At 44.8% G+C, this 26,655-nt stretch overlaps 1 protein-coding gene across 1 annotated transcript in view; it reads right to left on the bottom strand.

Annotated features, from left to right (window-relative positions):
• Positions 1–26,655, bottom strand: part of SEL1L3 (SEL1L family member 3) — a 104,947-nt gene that overhangs the window by 7,196 nt on the left and 71,096 nt on the right. Inside the window, exons 15-23 of the mRNA XM_034671995.1 lie at positions 24,487–24,663; positions 22,247–22,374; positions 19,787–19,870; positions 11,992–12,082; positions 11,773–11,857; positions 10,499–10,608; positions 5,826–5,953; positions 5,109–5,211; positions 4,956–5,028 (exon numbers count right to left, since the gene is read on the bottom strand). Of these exons, the coding sequence (XP_034527886.1) occupies positions 4,956–5,028; positions 5,109–5,211; positions 5,826–5,953; positions 10,499–10,608; positions 11,773–11,857; positions 11,992–12,082; positions 19,787–19,870; positions 22,247–22,374; positions 24,487–24,663 (979 nt within the window). The remainder of the gene's footprint in view (positions 1–4,955; positions 5,029–5,108; positions 5,212–5,825; positions 5,954–10,498; positions 10,609–11,772; positions 11,858–11,991; positions 12,083–19,786; positions 19,871–22,246; positions 22,375–24,486; positions 24,664–26,655) is intronic.

Below are 26,655 nucleotides of genomic sequence, written 5' to 3'. Positions count from 1 at the left end.
GGAAGGGGAAACCTTGGAAATCCTGTGCAATCGATAAGATCTAGCCTACTTCACCTGGGCCTCTAGATCTAGCAGGACCCCAGGCCAAGTATAAGATTCATGTCATTTAAATATTTCTCATGAGTAAAGCTACTGGGTCAGCGCCAAGGGTAATGAGAAAAGTGAAATCTCGCCATTAAACAGCTCTGACTTGAAGGCTGCTACTTTTTTCCATGAACGCCACTTTCTGACATTTCACTGTAAGTTTAGTAGCAACCTCATTAAGTGGAAATGTAGAGGACAGGAAAAGAGAAATGGTGTAATTAATCTTGTTCATATCATCCTACTCGTTTTCAAAGAACACTGGGCTAACCACTTGAGCAGACAGAGTAAGTTGGCTTCAATTCCGGCTGTTTTGAATGGAACGACATCGGTTTAAGAGGTTACCTCGTCGTACCCAGGAGCTGCTGGTTTGCCAGGTCTCACTCTATGCTGTGCATTCTACCGAGACATCAAGTTTCCAGTAATACTGGTAAGGTCAGACTCTCTCTGGAAGGGTACCCTCCGTTTTGTCCCTCTGTCCTATCTTTACCCTTCTTCAGGCAGCCAGCCAACCTCCATGCTTTCTCGGTCTCCGGGGGGACTTTTGGCTGGGCAGAAATGGAATCGGTTCTAGACACACTTTGCTTTGGGAATTTTTTGTGTGTGTATTTTTCCCAAAAGCCTGAGTCCATTAAGGCAATTATGCTTGGCGGGCCTGACAGGGGAGAGGTGGAGCACTTCAGAGACTCAGCGAGGTGGGGTAAGGAGTGTCTGGAACCTGGGAAACTGGCTGAGCCTGGCTGTGGGTTGTACCGGTGGCCACTGAGCCCTTATCTTGACCCCTCGGCAATCTCAGAGAGGAAGTGTGGGGAGGAAACAGTGCACAGCAAAGCTGGTGGGACTCTTGGTGATCAGAAGCTGCAAAGCCAGTGGGCTTGGAGGGACAGAGGAGGCCCAGGGCAGTGTGCCGTCTGCTCTCAGACTGGTGACTATGTGAGTGGTCCTAGACCCAGAGACCCTTGCGCTCCCCTGGGAGGCCTCGGCCTCAAGAAAGACTGAGCTGCCTGGTGGAATGCAAGCCAGGAGAAAAAATAAGTTCCCTTAAAAGGAAACAAGAGACGTGTGATATTTTCATATATTTGTTTTGGTTCTCTTGAGAGTCTGGTGAATATCTTTTAAAAAAGAGTTCGATGTCTGATAAAGAGTCTAACAACATCGAAAAACCCATGAGGCTCTGGGAATTGTGTCTGTTACTGAGATGACCCAAGCTAGGTACTTGCAGGCGCTACTTGGTGTCAGCATGCTTTATTGCAAGGGGAATGCCCCAGGGTAGTATTCCTGGGAGCTACCAGCTACCGTTTGTTGAGTTCTAAGCACTTTACACCCTGTTATCTGGTTATTTGCTTCTCTCCACTGCAAGGGGAAGTAGGTGTACCGCTACTGCTGCTATTTTACAGAAAGGGAAACTGAAGCACGGACGGGCTCCCCCCTTGCCCAAGGTCACGCAGTGAGTAGCAGGGCCAGAACCTTAGTAGCCTTGCGAACACGGGACAATTTAGTGTGGCAAACGCGGTGGAGTGCGGACCATATATCACAGGACACAGAAACTCAGGAGGAAAATGAAGGTAGTTGGAGCCGAAAGCAAAATGGATGGACAGCTCAATCTAAAAGTTTGACCATAAATCACTAATTTTTAAAAACAACTGACCAGAAAAATGCAAATCTCGAAATGACAAAGATCCCTAACTTAGAGCAGAATCCTTCCACAAGGCTACTTAGGGGAGGCTGCTAACTTTCAAATTTTGTCCCTCTAAACTGTCTGAACTCAGCACCCAGACTTCCTTCCTGTGCCTGCTTCACACCAGCATCCGCTAGAGGGCGCCACCCCCACGGGGCGGTCAGGAGACCTCAGGCACCAACCAGGTTCAGGGCAAGGCACCAGTTGTGCCAACTTGGCCCTCTGAGCGGCCTTCTCGCCTGCTCCTCTGTGCCTATCTGGCCCCCGCCCCATGGCCTAATCACTGACACAGTACCTTCCTATTTCAAAGATTTTTTAAAAAATTTATTCATTGGAGAAAGAGAGAGAGAGCAAGAACAGAGAGAGGGAGAGAGAGAAGCGGATGCCCCACCGAGCAGGAAGCCCCACTCAGGTCGATCCCAGGACTGCAGGATCATGACCTGAGCCAAAGGCAGACACTTAACCGACTGAGCCACCCAGCGCCCCCTCCTTCAAAGTTATTGGCAAATTTGCACTTAATGTGGAGGATTTTAAAAATATGAAAGTAATTTACTATGTATTTTAACTCGACACTCATTCTAACAGGGCTGGTAGGCACCACTTAGGGTACATTTTGGAAGTAATGCAGAGACTTTTTTTTCTTTTTTCTTCTAGACCCTTCCTACTCAAAGTGTGGTCCATGGAACCACAGTGTGGACATCACCTCAAATCTTGTTAAAAATGTGCAATTCCAGAGCCAACCCTGGACCTATTGAATCAGATCTGCATTAAATAAGATCCTGGGGTGATTCATGTGCACGTTACAGTAAGGAGTATGGGGCTAGAATTTACATATTGAAATACTTGTCATTTTATTATAATTCATTTCTTTTTATTTCTCCTTTATATTGCTGTTAGGGCATTACTTTTAAAAATATGTGTGTAGGAAGGATAATTATCATTCATTTCAAGGTACCAAAAATGTGCCACAAAATATTTTTTGTACAAGGGAACAATAGGTCAGAGACAGAATGGTAACCACTGTTTTAAAATACTATTGACCCTTGAATAACTCAGATTTGGACCGGATGGCTCCACTTGCACAAGTTTTTTGGGCTTTTTTTTTTTTTTTTATAAGCACAGTACAGCACCGCGAATGGACTTTCTTTTCCTTATGTTTTTCTGAATAACAAATTCTATTCTCTGACTTACTTTCATATAAGAATATAGCATATAATATGCATAACATACAAAATATGTGTTAATTGACTGTTTATGTTCTTGGTGAGGCTTCTGGTCAACAGGAGGCAGCAGTGAAGTTTTGGGGGAGTCAAAAGTTATATGAGAAATTTCAACTGCAGGGTAGGGGGGTGTCCCTAGCCGCCCCCCCCACCCCAGTTGCTCAAAGGTCAACTGTATCGCGAGTCTGAAAAAGCCTGAAATCCTGCTGCCCTTGGTCCTTTCTTGGACATTATTTTGTGATTTGGGGCAGACCCCTTCATCTATTTGACCTCGATCACTTCATCTGTAAAATGAAGGGCACAGAATCAAAGAGCCCATCCAGACTGGTCTAAGGCCAGCAACACGGAGGGAGGTACGCACAGGAAGTGAACGAGTTTGCAAAAAAGGAAGAACGTGTGCGAAAGAGCAAAGGATACATAGCAAAGGGAAAAACATATCAAAGGGCAGAGGGACAGGGAGGCGAGAATGCAGAGAGACTGATAATGCACACAGGAAGACAGGAAAAAGAGACAACTTCGGCTAAAAGCAATTCCACCAGCCCATGAATTTTCATGGCTACCAGCTGGCATAAAATCATAAAGACAATTTTCAGCTCCTCTAACGGAATTGCATTTGTAATAATCATAACAATATTTCTACAGAGTAAAAATGACAAAGATAATTTGAAATGGAAAACACTGACAAGATGCAAAATAAATGTGCTCTACCTGGCAACAAATTTAGGGACGGGACAGAATTTGCATGAGGAAAATTTATAAGCCGGCATACAACGGGGCATCAAATCTGGACGGGTTTTGATGGCTCCTTGTTAACCTCCTCAGGCAAATCAGAGGGAAATGATTCTGCATTCGCCTCTTGCAACAGAGACTTCCTTCCCACCATCGAATCTGTGGTGAGACGCACTCCTTTCGCTTTTCATTATCTGCTACACAAACAGTGGCTGAGCAAATTCTCCAATGCCATGTCCAGTCCTAATGTGCCCATTTGTAAATGTCCCTCCTGGTCTTCATGGGTGATTATGTCTTTCTGCAGCCGTCCAAGAGGGCGGAAAATTGTCATTCTCCACTGACGGCAGTTTGCAACTTTGCACACCTGCTAAGTGTGCGATATCCCACCTGATGCACGAAAGCCTTCCGTCGCGTGGTCTGATAGGAGACACGAACGTAAGAGCTCACATTTACTGAGAGGGCTTTGTATGCCAGATAAATACAACGGCTAAGACTACTTGCAGTCGTCACGTGGGTAAGCATTCTGTGTATTTTTTTCACTGAACCCTTCTAACATCCCTGGGAAATAGCGACTATTATAACCTAATTTTACTGTTGGGAAATTGGGAGATCAGGAAGGTGAAATAACTCGCCATCAGTCACACAGCTAATGAGCAGCCGAGCCTGGACTCCAAGCCCGAATAGAAGCTACGGTGGCGTCCATCTCCTTCACGACGGCCCGACGCTAGCTCAGAAAAATAACAGGGAGCGGTGGAAATCACGCTAAACTAAATGCTCCCTTCGTCTTCCTCCTCAGCCCCTCCTTCTGAATCCATGTGGCTGGGTGTTTTCACTCATCATGAGGGTTTCTTTATCATCCCACACATCTGATTCCTTGACTGGAATAAATAGGAAGAATTCAGACTGGAAGGGGCTTCAGCGCTGGGTTCTAAGGTCATGGAGGTAGTAGGATATTGACAATGGATGTGTTTTCAATGGGAGAAGATATTTGGGTTCAATTTCTGAAGCTTCTTATTTAAAAAAAAATCCTGGCTTACTTTGACAAATATAACAATAACTGGGACCTTCCAGCAGCCAGAGATGATGGTACCAGCCTGGAGGAAAACTCCACCCCGTGAATGACTCATCTAATGAAAGGAAATAGCATGGTCAAGGGCATGAGGAGAGAGAGTGTCATTTTTTTTTTTTTGGTAGGGAAAAAGAATCTGTACATTTTTATATTGCCCTTGCTTCTTAGAAATCTTTACCTGAAACAGACTGGAAATACTGCACGGTCCAGGCGATCAGTACAGACAGCAGGAAGGTTCCCAGAAAGTAGATCTGCAGAATCCGAAGCACGAGTCAGATGACTGGCAAAGGGCAGGGACCGCGAGGACAGGGCTGGGGGAGACGGTACCTACCAGGGCAGAGTGCAACACGGCACCCCAGATGAGGCGCAGGTGAAGGTAAAGCCAGGCCAGGGAACAGGGGCTGAAGGACTCCTCACTGCTCTGACTCCAGCACCTGCACACAAAAAGCCCAGGGAATCCTGAGGGATTGGCAAACTTGGGGGTATTACCCATGACCCGCATTGTCAGAGCCTCAAGCCCCCCTCCTGCTTTGGGCAAATGGGGATGCTTGAGATGAAAAAGAAATGAAGCCCGTTCTAAAGGGTTTGGGGCTGCCCTGAGATCCCAGGCTCCTGCCTGGCAGAAGCCTCAGAAAAAGACCAGTCCTGTCCTTAATAAAAAGCTAATGGGGCAAGGAGGACCCCGACATGGAGCCGCCAGGACGATCCTCCTGTCCGAGTGCCTGTCCGAAGTCTGGACGTCAGAACGCTTCCCTATCTCGCAGAAAGGCACGGTCTAATCAGACACATTATTCTTTCCGCTCTCGTGGGAAACCTTGGTCAGCACTTTAGCTTCAGATCAAGCACATTCTGTAGAGTAAGCCTCAGACGCTAAAAAAAGGAATAGCTTGGGTCCAGCTGAGTGTCCTCGAATCAAAACAAACCTAGAGCCCTTTTTATAACAACTGGCGTTACGTAATAAGAGAAACTCTGACTTTAACCAAGAAGCAAACACCACCCAGTTGGGTTCCCCCAGATTCCACGGCATTGAAGAAGCCTCTGAACTCACCTTTCATACAGCTCCTGGAGGATGGAGATGTTGTTGGACTGGATAGTTGGGTCAATTTCCAGGAAATCCAAAATATGATGCGGGATTATAGCACCTTCCTCAATTAGCAAAGCCAGGTTAAAAAATCCCTGGAAACAAGCCACAGACCAAACTCATCAACTCCTTATAATAAGCCCCAGACACACACCCTTCATCAGAATGTAAACCTTTACAACCTCTAGGTTGTTGTTTTTTTTTTTTTAAGTCCCTCAAGCCAGATGGTTTTGTCATCTTCATTGATGGATTGTTTCCCTAAATATGTGCATCTGAGAAATTTATTTGCAGGAGGACCAGGAGGCTTTCAGAAGATGCTGTGCGCCATCTGCTCAGAAGCCAGTCACCCAGGGGAATCTGTCCTTTCCTGCTCATTCTCTCAAGACAGAACTCACTGGAAAGCGTGCCCTTGTATCATCAACAAACCAGAATACCAAGCTGAAGGTGATGTCTATCACTTAGAGATGACGCTCTGGGACACCACTGGCATGTCGGAAATCTGACAGAATGTTTTTGGTGGGGGTGCTCCTCCTGACTGACAAGCTAATGTAGACAGTCTCTCTCATGCACAAAGTCACATATCGGGGTTCGTCTCTGCTCTCCTAGCCCAGTGCGGAAAACTTCTCATGATCTTCTTGGCACAGCTCCACTCGGACACAGTTCCCTATTTCTTCCTTACACACCTTGTTCTTGACCCTCAGAGGTAGGACCTGCCTTATTGGGCAGTGCAGATCCAGTTAAAAAAAAAAGAGTTAAGAGCCTGAGAGTAGAGGGCAACGTCCTTCCCGAGCAGAGCATGTGGCCCCACCAAGAAATCAACAAGAAGTGATGTGTTACTTACCATTAGGGATTTACAAGTGAAACGGGATTGTCACCCTTCAAAGAATTCCTGGTCATGTTTTAATGACTTTATCCTCCCTTTGACCTTTCCTTTCGGTTGCCACAGACAAGGATCTCATGAAAATCACCCCCAAAGGGCTGTATACACCAGGCCTCTCATGACCATCCTATGCAATAATTATGATAAAAATAACAGCAGCTAACATTTTCTGAGTGCTGTTATAATGTGAGGCATTGTTCTGTTTTATATATATCCACTTAATGCTCATAACAGCAAACTGAGATAGGTACTATTAGCCTATTTTATAGGTGAGGAAGTTAGGGCGCAGAGAGGTTAAGGAACTTGCCCAAGGTAACACAGCTGGACAGGGGCAAGAGCTGGAATTCAAACACAAGCAGACAGGGTCCAGAGTCTCAAATTTTTACCTTCACTATGCTGCCCCGTAACCTCTAAAGAGATGAAAGTGTTGTATCTTTGAGATGCACACATAACACACACTTAACATGAGCAGTAAATAGACTATTTCTCCACTCTTTAAAAGGAAGGTACTCTTAAGACTTGGGATATTAGAAGAAAAGAAAAAAAATCACTTTATGTAATTTTTAATGTCTCTTGGAAAAATAGAAAAATTAAAAGAAATGGAAAAATAGACTAGGGGAATATTTGTATGCAATGTAACAGCTTAAGGTTCATTATCTTCTGGGCAAATGAAAAGAACTAATTATAATTTAAATGGAAAAAAAAAACAGTATCAGGGGCACCTGGGTGGCTCAGTCAGTTAAGTGTCTGCCTTTGGCTCAGGTCATGATCCTGGGGTCCTGGGAAAGAGCCCCACAATGGGATCCCTGCTCAGCGGGGAGTCTGTTTGTCCCCTTCCCTCTGCCACTCCCCCTGCTCCTGCTCTCTCTTTCACTCTGCTCTTTCTCTCTCTCAAATAAATAAATAAAATCTTTAAAAAAACCAGTATCAAACCTCCAATAGATAAATAGGAAAAAAGCATGAATAGAGAATCCACATAAAATATACCATGAGTAAATGATCATAAAGTCTATGTAAAAATGGCCATTGCCACTAGTAATCAAATCAATGCAATGTAAAAAAAAATAAGGACATTATCAACTTATAATTATTAATAAGAATAATTAAAAGTGAAGTCATGAAAACATCCAGTGCTGACAAGATTTCAGTTCCTTTCCAGCACTCAACCACTCATTGGAAAACCCCTTCAGAAAACACATCAGCCATACGCTATAATTATGTCGCCATGAGCCCATTTGGACTGTTTGCTTCAGTAACACGAGCCCTCAGATTATAAAGAAATTATTCAAATGGAGATAAAAGACGGAGGTATGAACATATCCCCTAAAGCACTCGAGAGCATTGGCCACACAGAGGAAAGGCCTCTGTGTCTTCCTTAATAGACTATAAATCCCAGGAAGGCAAGAACATTGTCTACCTTTTTCTCTTCTGTCCCCACCGCTAAGAAGTGTCTAAGACCTGGCCGGACCGAATAAACAGGTGCCAAGTCAATGAATCAATTAGCAAACGAGAATCAACGGCCACTAATAAGATAAAGCTGAATAAATTACAGCCATCAGCACAACCGAATAGGGGGCAGTGGTTAAGAGTAATTAATAATTACAGAGACTATGCAGTAAAATGCACGCATCCTGACAATATGTGAAAAGAGATGGACTTTCGAAGCGGTGGGGACCCTCTGGCTGACATTACAGGGATATGCTTGCCTGTGGGCAGCGGCTGGAGGGGGACAGGAAGACGGCAGGGAGTGAAGGCCCCGCCATGGGGCTGTGCCGTACCCTTTAATTTTTATTTTCCTTTGAAATGATCTTTTAATGCTTCTAGAACATTGCTTTTCCAAAAAATTAACATCAGAGTTGAAGAAAAAAATAGCTCCCCTAAACTCGAGGGCCAACAGATATCATCAAAGGAAGTTTGGCTCTATACGGAGTCCTTTCAGCACCAACTCTGATTTCATTCCAGAAGACATAATAATAGGAAAGATCACGTCCATTGAGTGTACTCGGTGCTGAATGTTTAATAACATTCAATCCTCATAACCTATGAGCTAAATACTATTATTATCCCCAGTTTGCAAAAGAGAAAACACAGACTCAGTAATTCAGTGACTTGCTGGGTAGGAATAGCGATGAAGGGGTAAAGACATGGGGATTTAACCCAAGTGAAGAAACGCTCGGATGTCGTACCTCCTTAAAAAAACAAAACAAAGACTAAGATAGGGATGACTGTCCAGCTATTGCTCTATAATCAGACCCCAAGAAGGTGTCAGCATGAAGCGTCTGCCTTAGGCTCAGGTCATGATCCCAGAGTCCTGGGATCCAGTCCCGCATCAAGATCCCTGCTCAGCAGGGAGCCTGCTTCTCCTTCTGCCTCTGCCCCTCCCCCTGCTTGTGCTCTCTCTCTCTCTCTCTCTCTGCCAAACAAACGAATAAATAAATAAAATCTTAAAAAAAAAAGAAAGAAAGCATCAACCATTGCGAGTTCCATCATGAAAATGACCCTGAGGTTCTCACAGGAGATTCCGGTTAGCAAATGTCAGAGAGAGAGAAGCAGGAGGTCACCACGAACACACCACACTAAAGATCGTTGCAGGCAAGATCTATTAAAGGATGCTAAAATTAGTGGACAGAAATTTGAGGAGAAACAGAATATCTGCAGAGTTGCAAACGATCTCCCCAGGATATATATAAATTAGAAAGAAAAATGTTAACTTTGCAGGGGGGAATCCCCGCAGAAGCTGCCTTAACCAAGGACTGAGCTCAGCCTCACCAGTACTCAAACGTACTGACATCACTCATGTGATACACTGAGAAGGACAGAGCACGTCTGTGCTTTCCTTGCTCAAAATGCGTAACTTCATTCTATTCACGAGGAAGCAGAAAACAGAGCCAAACTGGGGCACAGTCTACCTAATACCCAACCAATGTTTTTCCTAAGTATCAAGGTCATGAAAGACAAAGACTGAGGAACTCTATTATCAGTTGAAGAAGACTAAAGAAATAGGACAACTAAATGTGATGCGGGAGGCTGGATGGGATCCTGGAACAGAAACAGGGCATTCGTGAAAAAATGAGTGAAATCCAAGGGCAAGCCTCAAGTGCCCCTGATGGTACTGAACCAGCACTGACTTCCTAGTTTGGTGACGGGATTGTGGTCAGGGGCATGGCACATTCGGGGAAGCTGGCTGACTGGTATAGAGCAACTCTCTGTATTCTTTTGGCAACTTTTCTCTAAATTTAAAAGTCCTCCAAAATGAGAAGTTTCCCCCCCAAAAAGTCACCAAGAGCAAATTCCTATCAGTGAAGTGTTGGCCCAACTCTACAAGCAAATCCCCTGTCATTTTGATCACACTTCCAATTTCTTCAGTTTCTACACAGTGAGTTAGTCTGATGGAATCTGGTAGAAAGACTCCCGGACCTAGAGCCAGAGGACACAGCTTTAGGATCTCGGGCTGCTTCACCTGCTACCCGATTGTGTGGCCTTAAGCAATTTATCACCCGATTGCAGTCTTGTTTTCCTCCACTATAACACGGCTATAATCATCCCCACCTTCATGGGATTGCTGTGAGAACGGGGTGGCAACCATAGCCCGTGCCCCATAAAGGCCGCTGTTACGGTTCGTGTCCTCACAGAGCTGTGAGAACGGATGAGAAATGACTTTGTGAACTGGGAAGCAGGTAAAGACGGGAGGGCTTGGGAGGACTCCAGGCCTTGCAGCCTCACACACAGACATCACCCAGAGCTCGTTTCTGTGGCTTACCTGCGAGTCTCCATCCAGTGCTGCCTGGGCGTACATCTGCACAGACAGCTCAAGGTCTTGGGACTGGTTTTGGTGGCCGTAGTAGTAAAGGTCTCCCATTTTCAAATACGCTGCAGGACAGAAAGCACAGGCACGTTTGTGAAGTGATTTTATTGCAGACGGACGTTTTCAATGGTTGGCTCAGTTGCACGACTGAGTTTTTCCTACCAGGACCGAATACATAACATCATCGTTTCCTTTGTGTGTCCGGCGGTGGGGGGGGAGGAGGGAGGGGGAGGAAAACCTTTTGTACCAAGTACCACCATTTCTAGGCACATTTTCTTGCTTTGCTGGGCAGCTCTCCCAAATGGGTCTGTGAAAATCCCAGTCTGCAACCTTACAGCCCAATTGGCCAAGATTATTTTGGGCACTTTATTTGACATCTAAAATTTTACTGCCTGAGTTTGATGACTGGTGGGCATTTCTTTACTCTGTTTAAGCCATGTATATATATATTTTTTCCCTCGGAAAAAGTTTTGCTTAATGGTGTATGTATCACTCAATGTCTAGTCAGAAAAACAGAATCTATGTCAAGTAGTTCAAAAGATGGATTTCAACACTGGGAACTGGTTACCAGGGTTTTAGAAGGGCTGAAACGGCAAATGGGGGAACAACCAACAATCCAGAGAACAGTAAGATGGGAAACTATTACCATCCCTAGATCTGGGACCACCGGAGACCACAGAGGGTGGCCTGCTAGGCAGGAGCTGGAACCATGGGCGTAAAGCCATTGCCAGAGACACAGCCCAAAGTAGAGAGAGAAGGGGAGAAATACTTGGACTTCTCACTTCCTCCCACGCAGCAATCTCCTACCGGCACCTCCCATTGGCTGAAACCAATCAGATGCCCAAGGGCACAGGAGTCTGGGAACAGCAGTTCCAGCTGATCAACCCCTCCCATACAGAGCACAGCAGAGCAGAGAGAGAGACAGGGATATATCTGAAGGCAAAAAGGCAAATAACTGGCCCAGAGATCTCTCCAGAATAGCTTTCTCTTTTGAATTCTCACCAACTCTGAAGAAATGGTGGGTTCAAGCATTCAGTGGACAACAGAGGAGAAGCCCATTGCTTGAGGCTGACAGCAGTTTACTCATGATCTTAATAGCAGAGATTTTTTACACTCTTTCCTAATTGTTTAGAAATATCATACTTCACACAAAGCTGTTAAATGTTCCCTGTTACTAAAGATTAAAAGACTCCAATGCTTCCATTTAGCACCCATTTTTCTATACATACCAAATGAAGGAGCACCGATTTGAAAAACAGAGAAATTATAGTATCTCCAAACACAATTAACACCCAAGTATGCCTTGGCCAGGTCCTAAGGGGGTGAAGGGGGAGAAAAAGTTAATTCATTAATATATTTCAGCCAAGTGACTAATTTTGCCTTCATAAAACCCAATTCATTATCCTTAACCTTAGAGCTTCCACTCTGAGAAGAATACATTTACTTACTGGCCTCTCCTCGCAGATGTGTGCTAAATTTGTCTGTGACACTTCAATTCCAGTTTCTGCTGCTAAAACATAATACAGCAAAGCTTCGTGCCTAAAAATAGATGATTAATAATAAATTTCATATAGTGGCTCTTACTAATATTCACAGAGAGCTTTATATTCAAGCATAAGAGGGCACAAAATAAGCAGTTTTTTTAAAGCCACAAAATCATGAGTTTGTTGTGTGTGTGTGTGTTTTAAAATAAATACTGTTGTTAAAAATACTGCATGCACTGATTTATTTTCTATCTTAAAGGCTGAACTCCCTGATAAGGTTGGAGAGCTAGTTGATGCAACAGCTACCTCTAGTGGCCGAACAGTGAATGGCATGCTGGCTGGGTTATCTATTAGCCTTCTGTCCTTGAATCCTTCCATCCCCGCTTAGAAGAGATAAGTGGCATTTAGAAAAAGCCCTGTGCTTTCGGGTTCTCTGTTTTGTGAAAGGCTTCATGGGGCTTAGGATTCTGAACAAGCTTAATTAAAGCTGAGCTTTTGTGATGCATTTGAAGTTTGGCAGAGGGGAGGGAGTTTACAAGGGGCTTGATTCCAATGGCCAAAAACACACAGAAAAAAAATAAATGTTCGACACCACTAGTAATTGCATGATGGCAAAACAATGATGGATCACTGTTCATCTGCTGAAAGACTGGCCCAAGATTCATAAGACAGAGTAGCAGCAAGGGTTTGGGGGAATGGACGTATTCCTATGGCCAGGGCTCGTGGGAGGGCAGGTGAATCCAACTGTTAAATGTGGGAAGTCTTAAGAATGCACACTCCATTCGGCCAACAGTTGTCCCTTGTGAAGGTTTATTCTAAAGAAGCAGAAACATGTGCAAAGGTTCTGTGACAACAGAGTTCACAGCAGAGCTGTTTATGTGAACAAAGAACACTGGAAGCAACTTAAGTATCTGAAAATCAGTGAGTAGTTAAACTACGCCACGGTGCAGCCACTTTCAGATAAGGCCATTAAAAATGATGCTGTAGAAGAGAATTCAAAAACATAGAAAGATGTTTATGCAAAATTTTCCACTCAGTTAAAAAAGAAAAGAGCAGGATGAGAAACAGCAATTCCGTTTTTGTAAAACAGAAATAAAACCGAGTGTACACTTCACAAGCTCGTGCGGGTGCCTATAGGCAAGGAGAGAAATAGAACCTAAAAATTAGCTATCAAAATGCTTACAGTACTTTTCTCTAGGTGGTAAGAAGCAAGTCATTTTATTTTCTTCTTTTTTACTTCTGTGATTTCCTCCATTTTCTTTGTGTTCCCCAGGTAATGCGTGAAATTTTATTTTGGCCAGATATCTTCGTTCCTAAAGCTTATTTTGCATTCTCAGGAGTGGACATTAAGAACTCTTTGCTAATTGCAGCTCCACCCCAAAACTGGCTTCTGGTGGGGCTGGGGAAATAAGGAAAGCAGATTCTGAAATCATTTTTTCTGCTCTGTTAAAGCAGCTTCTGGTGGCCTATCCCTTGGGGACAGAGAGAGGTGACTGGGGGTCAAATTAGGACAGTGAGATCTTCAATCGGACACAATACAGGTCATGGGCCATGTAGCTGCTGAGTGAGCTGATTCTCGGCTTCCCAGACACTCAAGGCAGCGGACCAATTAGCCGTGACTCACGCTAAAGAGAGACGAGGCTGGCTGGGCAGTTGTCCCCTGCACCGCAAGCCAGATAACAAGTCCACAAAGGCAGCCGTAAGAACAACACAAAAGCTGCCTGGGCGTATTTTTACACAGCTGGCAAAAATCATGTTTTGTGACAAGAATCTTCAGAACAGACCCCAGTTGGAGGGCGTGCAAAGGAGGCCCGGCAGAAGGTCCCCATCATTCTGCGACAGGGACCCATTTCTAAGGTCTTACAATCTCACGTTTCTTCGGAGGCACTTGGATTGGAACCAGTGCCTGTCTCCCCCAGGGATGGAAGCGGGAAGGAGCTGGTGTAGACTTGCCAGCTCAAGGTCACATGTCAGGCCAGGTCCCTCTGCTGCCATTACTGGATGGGACGTGGCTTACATTATTCAAATGTAACCAAAATGACGTTTTCTTTCACAGCAGTCGTGCAGACTGTTAGAACGTGCGAGGGAGGCAGGAGGCTGACGCTTCCCGGAAGAACTGAGTCACTAGGATAAACTTTACAAAGACAAGATCTTGTCTCTAAAGTTCCTTTGGTGGTGGGGAGGGGAGGGAGGGACGAGTTTTATAGGAAGGCTTCCACTGTCCAATTATTATAGAAGCCAAGAGGAAATTTCATAGAATTCCCAAGCATTTCCTTTGAGGAAGCACTGAAATCCATCAAAAAGAGATGTCTATGACACATCAATGTCAACAGAATCACTGAAGGGAGATCCACCTCTGTCTTCCGTCCTGCAGAAGCAATCCTCCGAAGCCCTGTGCTTCCCCACCCCCCCCACCCGCCCATCCACAGGGGAAGGTTAGAACTCTCAAGGCCAGACTTTCTCAGCTTCTTAAGACTTCTGAGAAGTGACACTTCTGCAGAAATCCTACCCATATTTAGCCTCCCAGTGCTTTGTTCTTATTTAATCGTGTTTCAACACAGAGTGCCCAGAAGTATTAATTACAGATATTTCTATATTTATACTCATGGAACAAACATGTATGCAGCACTTAACTGTGGGCAGGAAGCCCAAAGACAAGCCACAAAGCTATACTGTCCTTTCCCCGAATTTCCTCAAGGCTCAGGAAGCTTACCAGAGCTGTAAACTTCATTTCCCAATGCACTCAAGTGAAGTTGTCCCCCAGACAGTCATTCTCACAGGGATGAGGGTGTCAGGGGACGTGGAGAGGAGGGGATTTATGGTAAAGAGTGCATTCAGGGGCATATTTGCTCTCCTCCCACTTCCGACTCAGCACATACACTTAAGAGAATCTTATGATGATACATCTTAATAATCAATCCTTTGGCTGCTTGCTGTGAATTGTGAATTTGAGTACCTCTGAGAAGCTTCCCAAACAATTATATGATTTTCTTTGTGCTCTTCTCTGCCAATGCCCGAAGCAGCTCAAAATGAAAGGATTAAAAAAAAAATCTGGGGATCTCCGCGGAACTCGGGACCCCTGGTCTCTTGCAGAAAGGTGAATCTCTTTCAACTGGAACTTGGCACGCCTACTTGCCTTGCCTCAAGCCCCATAATCTGGCTAACCTCCTGGGTTCAATACTTGGGGCATATTTAAGACAAAGGACAATAAAACACATAGCTCACAGATCAAACACACAGAGGGGGAAGGCAGAGAGAAATGAAACATGACAGCCAGCCTCTCTTCGCTGACTTCTTCTGGTGTCCGAGGACAGCCTGAGGCATGACAACATTATCTCCCGTATTGTGCCTACACAGCAAAAAGCCCTTTTCCCCATCATGCCCCTCTCTTAAACTATCCCGTATAAATCTTGGAACAGCACAGAAAAACACAAGCTCATCAAACTGACACATATAATTTGAAAATAACGTCCAGAATAAATTCACTCACAGAAAATGAAAAAGGGGGATGGACTTGGGACATTGATGGATGATTTAGTTCTATTAGAGCAAAATAGATGGTACCAAAAAAGCCACGTTGTGGTGTGGGGAGGCCAACATTCCCATAGTTCCTGTTTAACCCCAGGGCGGGTTTCAGGACTTGGTGAGCGGGAGGAAATAGAAGCACTTTGCCTCAAATGTATTTTGATGAAGATTTTCCCATTATAATGGATACTAGATATCTCTTCCTGTTGATAGAAAAAGAGGCTTCAGATCCAGATGGAAACTTAATAATACTTCACATCAGCATCAAGATTGGCAAGGATATGGAGAAACAAAAATGTATACATGGTTGACAGGCGAGTAAATTGGTAAAATCTTTTGGGAAAACAGTTGGCATTATCTTATAAAGGTGAATGCTATCTTATAAAGTGCCTGCTCTGTGACCCCACTCCTAAGTTTATATTCTGGAGAAACTTCCCATGAATGCCACGGTATGCATAAAAAATGTTCACGGTCATATTGTTCTGAAAAACAACCACAAAAAAGGGAAACTCAAATGTGTGTTAAAATAAAAATTGGTAAGTGAAGTGTGGTGTATGACAGCAATACAAATGAATGACTCACAGATACATGCATCAAGGGATATGAATCTCAGAAACATAATGTTATGTTAAAAACATAACCCAGGGGCGCCTGGGTGGCTCAGTCAGGGAAGCACCTGCCTTCGGTTCAGGTCATGATCCCAGGGTCCTGGGATCCAGCCCTATGTCGGGCTCCTTGCTCAGCGGGGAGGCTGCTTCTCCCTGTTCCTCTGCCTGCCACTCCCCCTGCTTATACTCTCTCTCTGTCTGTATTAAGTAAATAAATAAAATCTTCAAAAAAAAAAAAGGCAGCTGAACAATATATAATATGGTTCCGGTAATATAAAGCTCAGACACAAGCCAAATAAGCCTACTGCTTAAGAATATATCCAAGGGGAACAAGACTACAAAGAAAGCAAGGGGAGGTCAACAACAAAGCTCAGGACGATGGTTACTTCCGGGGACTGCGGGTGGGGGTGGGTTTACTCTGGGAGGGAAATGCAGGGGGCTTCAACTGTTCATTTTCTTACCTAGGGTTACACGTGTCCATTTTATCATTATGCTTGAGAACCTATATATATCACATATCACTTCATATATATTCATATCACTTTAGTTGATACGTATGTATCAACTATTGTATGACAGAAGTAGGGAAAAACCACTCAACTGGCTTATGCCACATCGCCAGGTCAACGCTCAGCTCCTTTCACCTGGATTCTGACCCAGCACGCCCCTTCAGACTCTCCCTTCTCTTTACCATCAAGCACAGTTGTCCGGTTAGACATCTCAGAACCCAGCTCTGTCACCTCACTACCCTCTCCCCAAACTATCAATAGCTCCCCACGGCCTCATAAGTAAAAAGTGTATGACCTGCCATTCGAAGTTCCAAAGAGCAGCACCTCTTTAGTCTTGTTATCTGTCACTCCCTTTTACAAATCTTACCTGAAGGCAAATTCGTGGCTTATAATTTCCTAGACTCATCCAGAATTTTCCTAGCTCTTTGCTTTTATTCCTGCTATTCCCTTCACCAGAAATGCTGTTCCCTGCATGGCCAAGTGGAAATCCCACCCACCCCTCAGGGTCATATCATCTGCTACCCTCATCATGAAGGCTGACCTAAGTCCCACAAACCAGAGAGCATCTTTTCCTCCTCAGAATCCCTCAGGTTCTTTATATACTGCTCATGTGCCTGGAGTCATAGTTGTTCGATTTGCCTTAGATCATGCACTCATTTCTTTTTGAGCACTTCCCAGGTCCTACTAGGTGCTGGGCGCTGGGGTACAAATCACAGGGCCATCCACGAGGGCAATCATGATCTTAAAAGAAGTAAGAAGTTAGGGAGGACTTCTGGGCAGAGGAAACAGCAAGTTCAAAGATCCAGAAGTCAGACAGAACGTGGGCCAGGTGAGAAACTGCAGATAACTTCTCATAAGGAAGAGATGAGGCGGCGTGTCTGGGTGGCTCAGCTGGTTAAGCAGTGAAGGGTCTGCCTATGGCTTGGGTCATGACCCCAGAATCCTGGGCTCTCTGCTCAGCGGGGACTCTACTTCCTCTGCTTGCCGCTCTCTCTCTCTCTCAAATGAATAAAATCTTTAAAAAAAAAAGAGAGAGAAAAAAGGAAAGAAAGGAGGCAGCAAACTTGCCCGAGCCCTGCCCGTGGCATCCCCTGCAGCGTATGGCAAATCAGCCTGCATTGAAGTATACTCAGGAAAGTCGGCTGACCTGGACCCAAACTCACGAACAGTGTACAACACAATTCATTTCCCCCATCCCGCTCAAAAAAAAAAAAAAATCAATCTCCTGTTGTGGCTGAATATTGTAAGAAGGACAAGAGGTCACAAAAATCTTAATTCATCTCGACCTTCACATCGAATTTTAGAATGTGCTACCTGATATCCTTTGTGATGCTAAATTCAAAAGCAGGCAAGAAATGTAAGCTATTTTTTTTTTAAGATTTTATTTATTTATTTGACAGACAGAGCCAGGGAGAGAGGGAACACAAGCAGGGGGAGTGGGAGAGGAAGAAGCAGGCTCATAGCAGAGGAGCCTGATGTGGGGCTCGATCCCAAAACGCTGGGATCACGCCCTGAGCCGAAGGCAGACGCTTAATGACTGCGCAACCAGGCGNGGAACACAAGCAGGGGGAGTGGGAGAGGAAGAAGCAGGCTCATAGCGGAAGAGCCTGATGTGGGCTCGATCCTGTAACGCTGGGATCACGCCCTGAGCTGAAGGCAGACGCTTAATGACTGCGCAACCAGGCGCCCCAAGAAATGTAAGCTATTAATAGACACTCTCTTTATGGGAAAAATAGTGTCAAGCATCTTGGGGTGTGTGTGTGTGTGTGTGTGTGTGTGTGTCAGTGTGGGGGTGTTTACAGATGTGCTCTCTCTTTGGGAAAACCCACATACGCACTTCGGTATTTGAATGCTCTTTTTCCCCTAAGAAGCTTGTGGGGAGCAAAGGGTGGGAAGCTTGGAGGATGAGAAGTAGAGAATAAATTAAATTCAAATTTGGGAGTTTTATAAACTGAAGCTCACTTGGGAGACAAGATAAAACACCAGATAAATTATAAGGTGTAGCAAGTGGAAAATAATAATTTCATTAAAATTTTTTTCCCAATTGTGCTAAGTGAGGCGACAGATAATAAACTTTCACAGGATGATAATAACAAACATTCCTTTTGGTGCTATTTTCACTGGGTTCACTTCCCTGCCTTAAGATTTTCATTCACTGACATGCTATCCGCTGATTATGTGGGCACCCGTGAACCCAAGGAGAAAACAGTATTCTTTTGGACTTACATTTTAATTTTTAATTAAGGTTCAGATCAGAGAATAATCTACGATAGGTCTGGTCTAATGTCTTCGAGGCAGTGGACCAATGGGATATGTGCTGATTTGCATACTCTTTTTAGTTATTACTGAAATACCCAGATCACTTGGGCAATAAACCAGTCAAGAAAATATGGCCCAATGGAAAAGTAAGACAGAGTGGCAGGACTGGCAGAAGAAAAGAAAAAAAAGATGGAATCGGGTGGAGTTTGCAGTTTGGAAAGGTGTGCCCTCATTTGTAAAATCAAGGCACAGCAAACGCGGGGCATTTGCAAGTTCTCAGTGCAGCATCTCATCCCATAGGGTACAAGACGAGATTTGTTAACTCCATTAGAAGAAAGATAAAATGGGGAATCTGTTTGGCTGTGACATTGGAGGTCTGGTGAGTGAGTTCTAGTAATCCCAGGCTCTTGGCCAAGGAAGATGTAGTTACACATCGGTGGAAGGATGTAGCCTGAGCCTTAAACACACTGCTCTCTCTGCTTCCCACGAACTTTCTGTGCTCTGCCAAGGAGAGGTGGAGGTTTCAGCTACAACCCCCTGTGCTGTCTCCCTCTAAAAGCAAGAGGAACAAGCTTGAAGGGAAGAGAAGTCAACACATTCATGTGTCTCTCAGCTTGATGAATGTGGACGCTTCCCCTAGAGAACTAATTTTTGTGTATAATTAAACATGGAAATGCTATGTTTTCCAATCAACAGCCAATCAGTCTGTGATACTCTGAATATCATTACTGGTAGGCTGTGATTTCCCTGCAAATTGCTTTTTTGGTTGTATTTTAAGACTCCATCTCATAAGACTACATTGACAAATTGAAAGGCGAGGGCTAAATAAGTTCATTCTAATGTGGGTCCCCACCTTACCATGAGCCCTCCAGGTAGGCATTGAGGCCTTTGCGAATGACGTGGCCCAAGTAGCCATTTTTCTCAGCTACGTGCTTTGCCCATCTGAAAAGAAAAGGAATGAGAAAATATCCAAATTGCGGCAAATTAAATAATTGCTCTTTTCTTCACATGATCTCAATAAATCCCACTTGGGGATTACTTTGCTTGTTAGAATTTTTATACTGCAACAAACCAGAACTGAACCTTAAGATGGTAAAGAAAGATGCGTTTTGAGAACTTTGCATTCAGTGCCTTTTCTTATGAATGCTTAGGGGTTACCAAGTATGGAAACAAAGGCATGAAAGTTACCTAATGAAAAATACCCAACGATATGAAAAACGATAATCTTCACCAAGAGTTCTAGTACTCTCCCCAATAAACCATGTTTACTGATTTATTATAAGGTTCCCCCACCCTTTTTTTCTGTTCTTTAATTTATCCTGGAGAATTTTTACTGATAATGAACTGGTCCGTTGTAATCTTTAGATTTACAACCACTAGAAGAATTTTGCAAGGACACATAACTAGCAAGCTAATGGAAGGGGGAAATAAAATTTAAAAAAAATACTTGATCAATATAAAGGAAAGGTAAGAAAAAGGAAAACAAGCACAAAGAACAGATGGGGCAAATCAGGAAAAATTAGTAAAATAGTAGATTTAAAACAAAATATACCTGTAAGTTGCATTAAATGTAAATGGTCTAAAAATATCAATTAAAAACTAAACTTGTCAGACTAAATAGAAAGTACACAAAATGGTCTAAAAATATCAATTAAAAACTAAACTTGTCAGACTAAATAGAAAGTACACAAAAACCCAATTATATGTTGCTTAGAAGAGACACACATTAAAATGAAAAGAAGAAAAGATTAAAAAAGTAAAGGCTGGAAAAAGATATAACTCTAACAAACAAAAAAAGCAGGTGTAGCAAAATTGACCGTATGCTGGTCATAAAGTATAAGCCTCAACAAATTCCAAAGGACTGAAATCCTTCAGGGTGCATTCTTTGATTGCAGTGGAATTAAGCTAGAAATCAATAACAAAAGAAAAATTTATGAAACATACACATGTTCACACCAAACATCCTAACTAATAATGATAAAAAGCTTCAAGTCTGTCTTGGTCAAATTTTATCACTGAGTTCAAGTCAGGTTGGATTTGCTCTCAAATGCCTTATGAAACAAAACTTTTTGAAAAGCCAGACTACTGGTATGAGGGTGGTCTAAAGCAGAGGTCTGCAAAGTTTTGGGGGTTTTTTTCTGTAAAAGGCAAGAGAGTAAATACTTTAAGCCTCGTGGGTCACACATAGTCTCTACTTGTATTCATCTTAGTGTGTGTGCCTGTCTTACAACCATTTAAAAACATAAAAAGCCTTCTTAGCTTTTGGGGCCACACAAAACAGAGGGTGGGCCACATGTTATTTACGGGCCTTAGTTTGCCAACCTCTGTACAACATTTTCAGATACGCATGACCTCAAAACACACCCCCTGTTCACCACTCTTTAGGAAGCTACTGTAGTGTGCGCTCTAGGAAAGCGTAGGAGTAAACCAAGAAAGAGGAAGAAATAGGGTCCAGCAAGGAGAACCCAAAAAGACAGAGATGAAGGGAAAGGAAACCCCCAAGTGATGACAAAGTTAATTTCAGGAGGGCAGCTCTGTCCTGAGCAAAGACTCCAGGAGAGATGTCACCGAGATTGTTAATCGTATAGCTGGTGGGTCTGGACATACTGAGAAGAGATTTAGACAACGGTGGGAGAATTTGGAGATTTAAGCACATGAAAAATAATAAGTATGCAGAAAGCTAAGCAACTAAAGAACTATGAAGTGTAATTATTACTCCACAGAACACAAAAAACTGTGTAAGAAAGAAAAAGTAGTCATAGCCTATTACACGGCTCAGCTGTGCCCAGCACTCACATGGTCCTAGTAATGGACACCCTGATACTCATCTAGCCAAAATAATGATATATTTATTGGGAAAATGGGACAAGGCGGAAATGTGGATGTGTGGGATAGTGGGTGGTGGCAGAATGAGAGGGAACCACATCTTCGTCTCTCACGGTGGGACATCATTAGACAAAGCCTGTAATGAAAATTACAAGACGTAGTAGTATGAACATGTCCCTGAAAGAGAGAGGCAAATAGGAAAGAAATAATAAAGAGACTGAAAATGACCTATTCTTGAGAGTAGGAAGTAGTCTGGGTGGGGTAGGCAATTTCCTGTTTTTTCCACGTCAAATTATTATTTTTTTGTTTCCATTAAAATTTACTTATTTTTGCCTTGTTGAATTATGTGGCTCTTGAAACTCTGTGCTCTTGAAACTTAAAAATAAAGGTTACATTCAAAATTGCAAAAACAAAGAATGAGAACTCCATTTTCAGGCACCGCAAATAAAGTACGTGGCTTTCCCTTCGTACACAGTGCTGACAGATTCTTACACAACAGCCTTCTCCGGGTCTCTAGGGAACGTCTCCAGGTTTCCTGTGATATAGTAGAGAGAACACCACAAGGTTCCTTCGATGTGTCCGCCCTGCGCAGCCTTATGGAAATATTCACCGGCTAATGTCTGCAGAGAGATAAACAGAGTCAGCTCAGGGGTGAGGAGTCCTCCCGGCCGGGTTGGTTTCACCGGAGCCAACACGGTGAGACACTCAACCCCTAATATTTTCACCAGCTTATCACTTCTGGTATCTTTAGGAAAACCAAGCCAAGCTTCAGGAAGACAGCCAATCACAGAAGCCAGCCTCTGGATGTGATAACCTTAACAGTAAGCTATTCTGTTAAGTTTCCCCGATAAATAAATGAGGCAACACAGAGCTACAAATCCCATAACCTCTGTAAGCGAAACAGAAGAATGTATCAGAAGTCACACCGGGTGAAAATTCAGGTATTGGCTTTCCTAACCTTGCTTAATACCTTTCTTCAAACTCACGCGCCAAAACTACATTTCCCGTAGGAAGGTGAGAATTAGAATATGACAAAAAAAAACAAAACCAAAAACACACTGGCATCTACGTGGGTGGGTGACCAGACATTAGCCATGCATAAAAGTATTCAGGCTTTGATGCAGGCAGAGAGGAAGAGGGGGAAAATAAGACAAACATTTGGAAGGGTGACTGTTCTGCGGGTTCCTATTATCTTTCGGAGGCAGTTAGCTGCCCTTCTGAAGCCAGGGCTTTGGAGTCAGACGGGCTGGGGTCTAAATTCCAGCTCTGCTTCTTCCCAGCTGTGTGACCTTGGACATGGTAGTTCATCTCTCCAACTGCGAGATTTCTTCAACTGAAAAATGTGGCTTCTGACAGTGCCTAGCAAGAACGGCTGTGTCAAGGATTCAATGAGGTGTATTCTCAAGGCTTAGCACGGTGCTTCACAAAAATTATCTTCCAGTTCCCTACCCCCAGAAACCCGCCACTGCCTCAGTCTGGCCCAACCCTCCAATTGCCCCCTTCCACTCTCCTACCTTGAGAAATGCCAAACACTTTGGAGTCACCCTGTCTCCTCTCCCCCGTCACACCTCACATCCAATCCATTAGCAAGCCCTGTCACCTTGACCTTCCAAGTACACGCATAATCCCGCCACATTTCCGGCCCCCTCCTGGGGTGGCCCATCCTTTCTCACTTGGGTTCAATACATTAATCCCCTGCTCCCCTCTTGTCTTCTTCACCCTAGTCTCTGCTAGGATCCAGGGAGAGGCTTTTAAAACACAGCACATCACTGCCTTGTCCAAAGCTGCCCAGTGGCTTCCCATCTTCCTCAGAGCCACTGAGACCTCATAATGACCTGCCAGCCCGACCTTCTCTCCCATCTACGCCTCTCCCCCGCTTCCTGCTCCCACCGCTCCAGCTTCCCTGTTGTTCCCCCGGCATGCCAAGCCTGCTTTCCTCTAGGGCTTCTGCCCTGGCTGTTCCTTCTTTCTGGAATATTCTTCTCCCAGATATATGTAGGGCTCCTGTATTCCCAGTGCCTGGATGAGTGCCTGGCATAGGGTGAGCATTCAGTGAAATTCGTGGGCTATAATGGTGCAGAAATTATAATTACCATCATAGATAGTATTATTAATAATGAGGGGCTTCCCTTTTGTGCAGGGATCCCGGTCCTGCCTCCATAAGCGTATGACTCTGAGTAAGTTACATAAACTCTGAGAGCCTTGATTGTTCATTCTGTAAAATGGATATAATCATAGCAGCTATTCCAGAAGAGAGAATGACATGGGATGCATGTCAAGTATTTCTGAGTGTCTGTCACAGACGAAGTGCTTAGCAAACACTGAAGATTGTCACTGCTGTTTTCACTATTATTAAATCTGGTCTCGTATCAGGCAACCCATCTGGACCCAGCTCTCTTTGTACTGCCTCTCGCTCATTCTCATTTCGTATCATCTTCCCCTTCCTCCCTAGTTCAGGCCTCCCTCCTCCACGAAGCCTTCCTGACTGCTTTGGGTCTTCACGGTTTCCCCTGTCGAGCACTGTTTGGGTCATAGCAATTGGCAGACACTTGACACTTGGCTAGATGCCAGCTTCACCGTTTGCTGTCTTATCTCCCTAACTGGATCCTTGAGCTGCCTGAGGACAGGGTCTGTGTCTTGGGTGGCGTCTGCACCACCCTTGGAGCCTCACGCAGGCCCGGCACATGGCAGACGAGCCAGTGACCAGCTGCACAGCTCGTCTCAAGACTTACTTGATTCCTTTCAGGAATTCCCGGGAAAATGCCATCCAAATACAGGACTCCGAGATTGTACGATGCATCCGGATTCCCCATTTCTTCTGCTTTTAACCAGTACTTTGCTGCTTTGGCATAATTTTTCTTGAATTTGTGGTAATACCATCCCAAGCCATTGACTGCCTGATGCAATCCCTGGATTTTAGAACAACAGCAACAACACAAAAATTACTTTTTTTTTTTTTTTTAATGAAACCTAAAGAGAATTGATTGTCGGGAAAACACTCTGCCAGGGTCTGAGCAAAACCTTTCCCGTCTCTCTGGGGGCAGATGGCATTAAAGAGAAGCTAAGTGTTAGAAAGCACAAGCCTGTCTCAGAGCCCTCCCCTGGGTGGATTCCATCCGGCTGCTGCTGGGATCCCTGCCTTCCAGCCCCACAGCGCTGCCCCCAAATCATCGCTCAGCTCAGCTCCCGAGGGCTCTTCCACGATGCCCTTGTCTACAAAGGCCTCTTACTGCCTCACAGTATCCACAGTGACCTTGCAACTCAGGAGCGCTCCCCTGCGAGAAGACGCCTGACACCCCCCTGGCTGGGCCAGTTTCTAGGTGACCCGCCTGCCCATCTGTTGATTTCTCTGCCCTGAAAACCAACAAATCCTCTGAGGGAAGCGGCTGCAAAAGCCTACTTGCAAAGCACAGGTGCTCTGAGGCTACTGAGAGCCCCAGTCCTGGAAAGCCACCCTTAGCCGTCCTTTGAATGCTGGTGCTACACAAAACGGAATCCAAATCCTGCACCTTGAGGATGGAGAGTAGGGCTCAGATCTGCAGGCCCCCGAGGTAGCTGACTCCCAAGCCATCGGGACATCGGGAAGGGCGTCGGTGCTGTGGATCTAGTCGTAGGGGCCTTCCTCCTGAGCCGCACACTGCACCAGGGGCAAGGCGGTCTCCTGGCCAGTCTGGCAGCGTGCCTTTCCATCACGTACCAGACCAGGCCACACTATAGGATGGCAAGAACCAGCTTTGGAACAAGCCTATGGAATGTACCCACATCACAGTGACATTTGCTACAAAGCCAGAGGCCATGGGCTTATTCACATGCACCTGTCATCCCTCAAAACATCTGCAGAACTCCATTAGGAACCGCACTTGGAGCCCCACAGGACATCCTGTCTCCTCACTTACAATTCACACTCTGCTCTGGACACGTACAGCTCAATCACTGGATTTGCTCCCATGTGACTTTTCGGTAATTCCAAAAAACAAACGGTGTGGGAACTTCACCACCATGCCTGACAAAGAGTCGGGGCCTCAAAATGCCTTGCCGAGTGAATGAGGGAGAATCGCGTAACACTTGTCGGGATGGGAGGACGCCAGGCCCTAACACGGCATTTCCCCATCCTTCCCTAAGCTCTGCTAAGAATCCCTTCAAAACAAAGCCCATTAGACATCAGCTCACCACTAGCACGGCTAAAGAGACGGAAATTTCACAGCCCCTGGGGCAACCCCATCACTGCCCGATCTCAGGACTCTTTGGACCGAATGCCCTCAACGACCTGCACCGTTAAACTGCCTCTCTACTTCTGCCCTTTAATTGGCGAGGGGGGCAGGAGCTGGTGTGCACTTCAGTGGGCGACCTTCTCTTGGGTCACGTGACCCACGTGACCGCACCAAGATGGAGGGAAAGCCTCTTGGCTCTCTTATTCCATGTTCCAACCTCCTGTTCTACACACAGAAAAAGAGACTCTGAACTTCTCAGGGGAGGATGAGGGGGAAGAAAAATCAGCAGGGAGACTTGAGGAGTCTTTGTTGATAAGGGGCAAATATGAGCAGTCTTGGGGAGGGAGGGTCTTTCAAGAGCCAGAAGGACTTTAAAGGACTCTCAAGGTTGTCGAATTACAGTGGTTTGTACGAATTTATTTGCAAACCTGCATGTATGCACCGGTGAGCGTGCGGGCTTGTGTGGGTGTGCGTGTGGGGTCCGTGTGTGCGTCCCCCTGCCAGCGATAGTTAACCTCCATTCTGTACTGCTTGAGTGAACCCAGCTGACTTGACAACAGCATGGTAGAGTCAACAGTGACAAAAACAAAGCAATGTGTAAACCTGGCAGTCAATTTGACAAACATCCCCATTATTAAAGCGCGGGCAGCACACGGGCGTTGGACACGACAGGGTTAACCTTCAAAGGAA

This window comes from Ailuropoda melanoleuca, chromosome 11, assembly GCF_002007445.2.
Source record: "Ailuropoda melanoleuca isolate Jingjing chromosome 11, ASM200744v2, whole genome shotgun sequence".
Classification (NCBI taxonomy): domain Eukaryota; kingdom Metazoa; phylum Chordata; class Mammalia; order Carnivora; family Ursidae; genus Ailuropoda; species Ailuropoda melanoleuca.
Note: the sequence above shows the minus strand (reverse complement) of the source record. Positions and strands in the feature narration are given on the sequence as shown.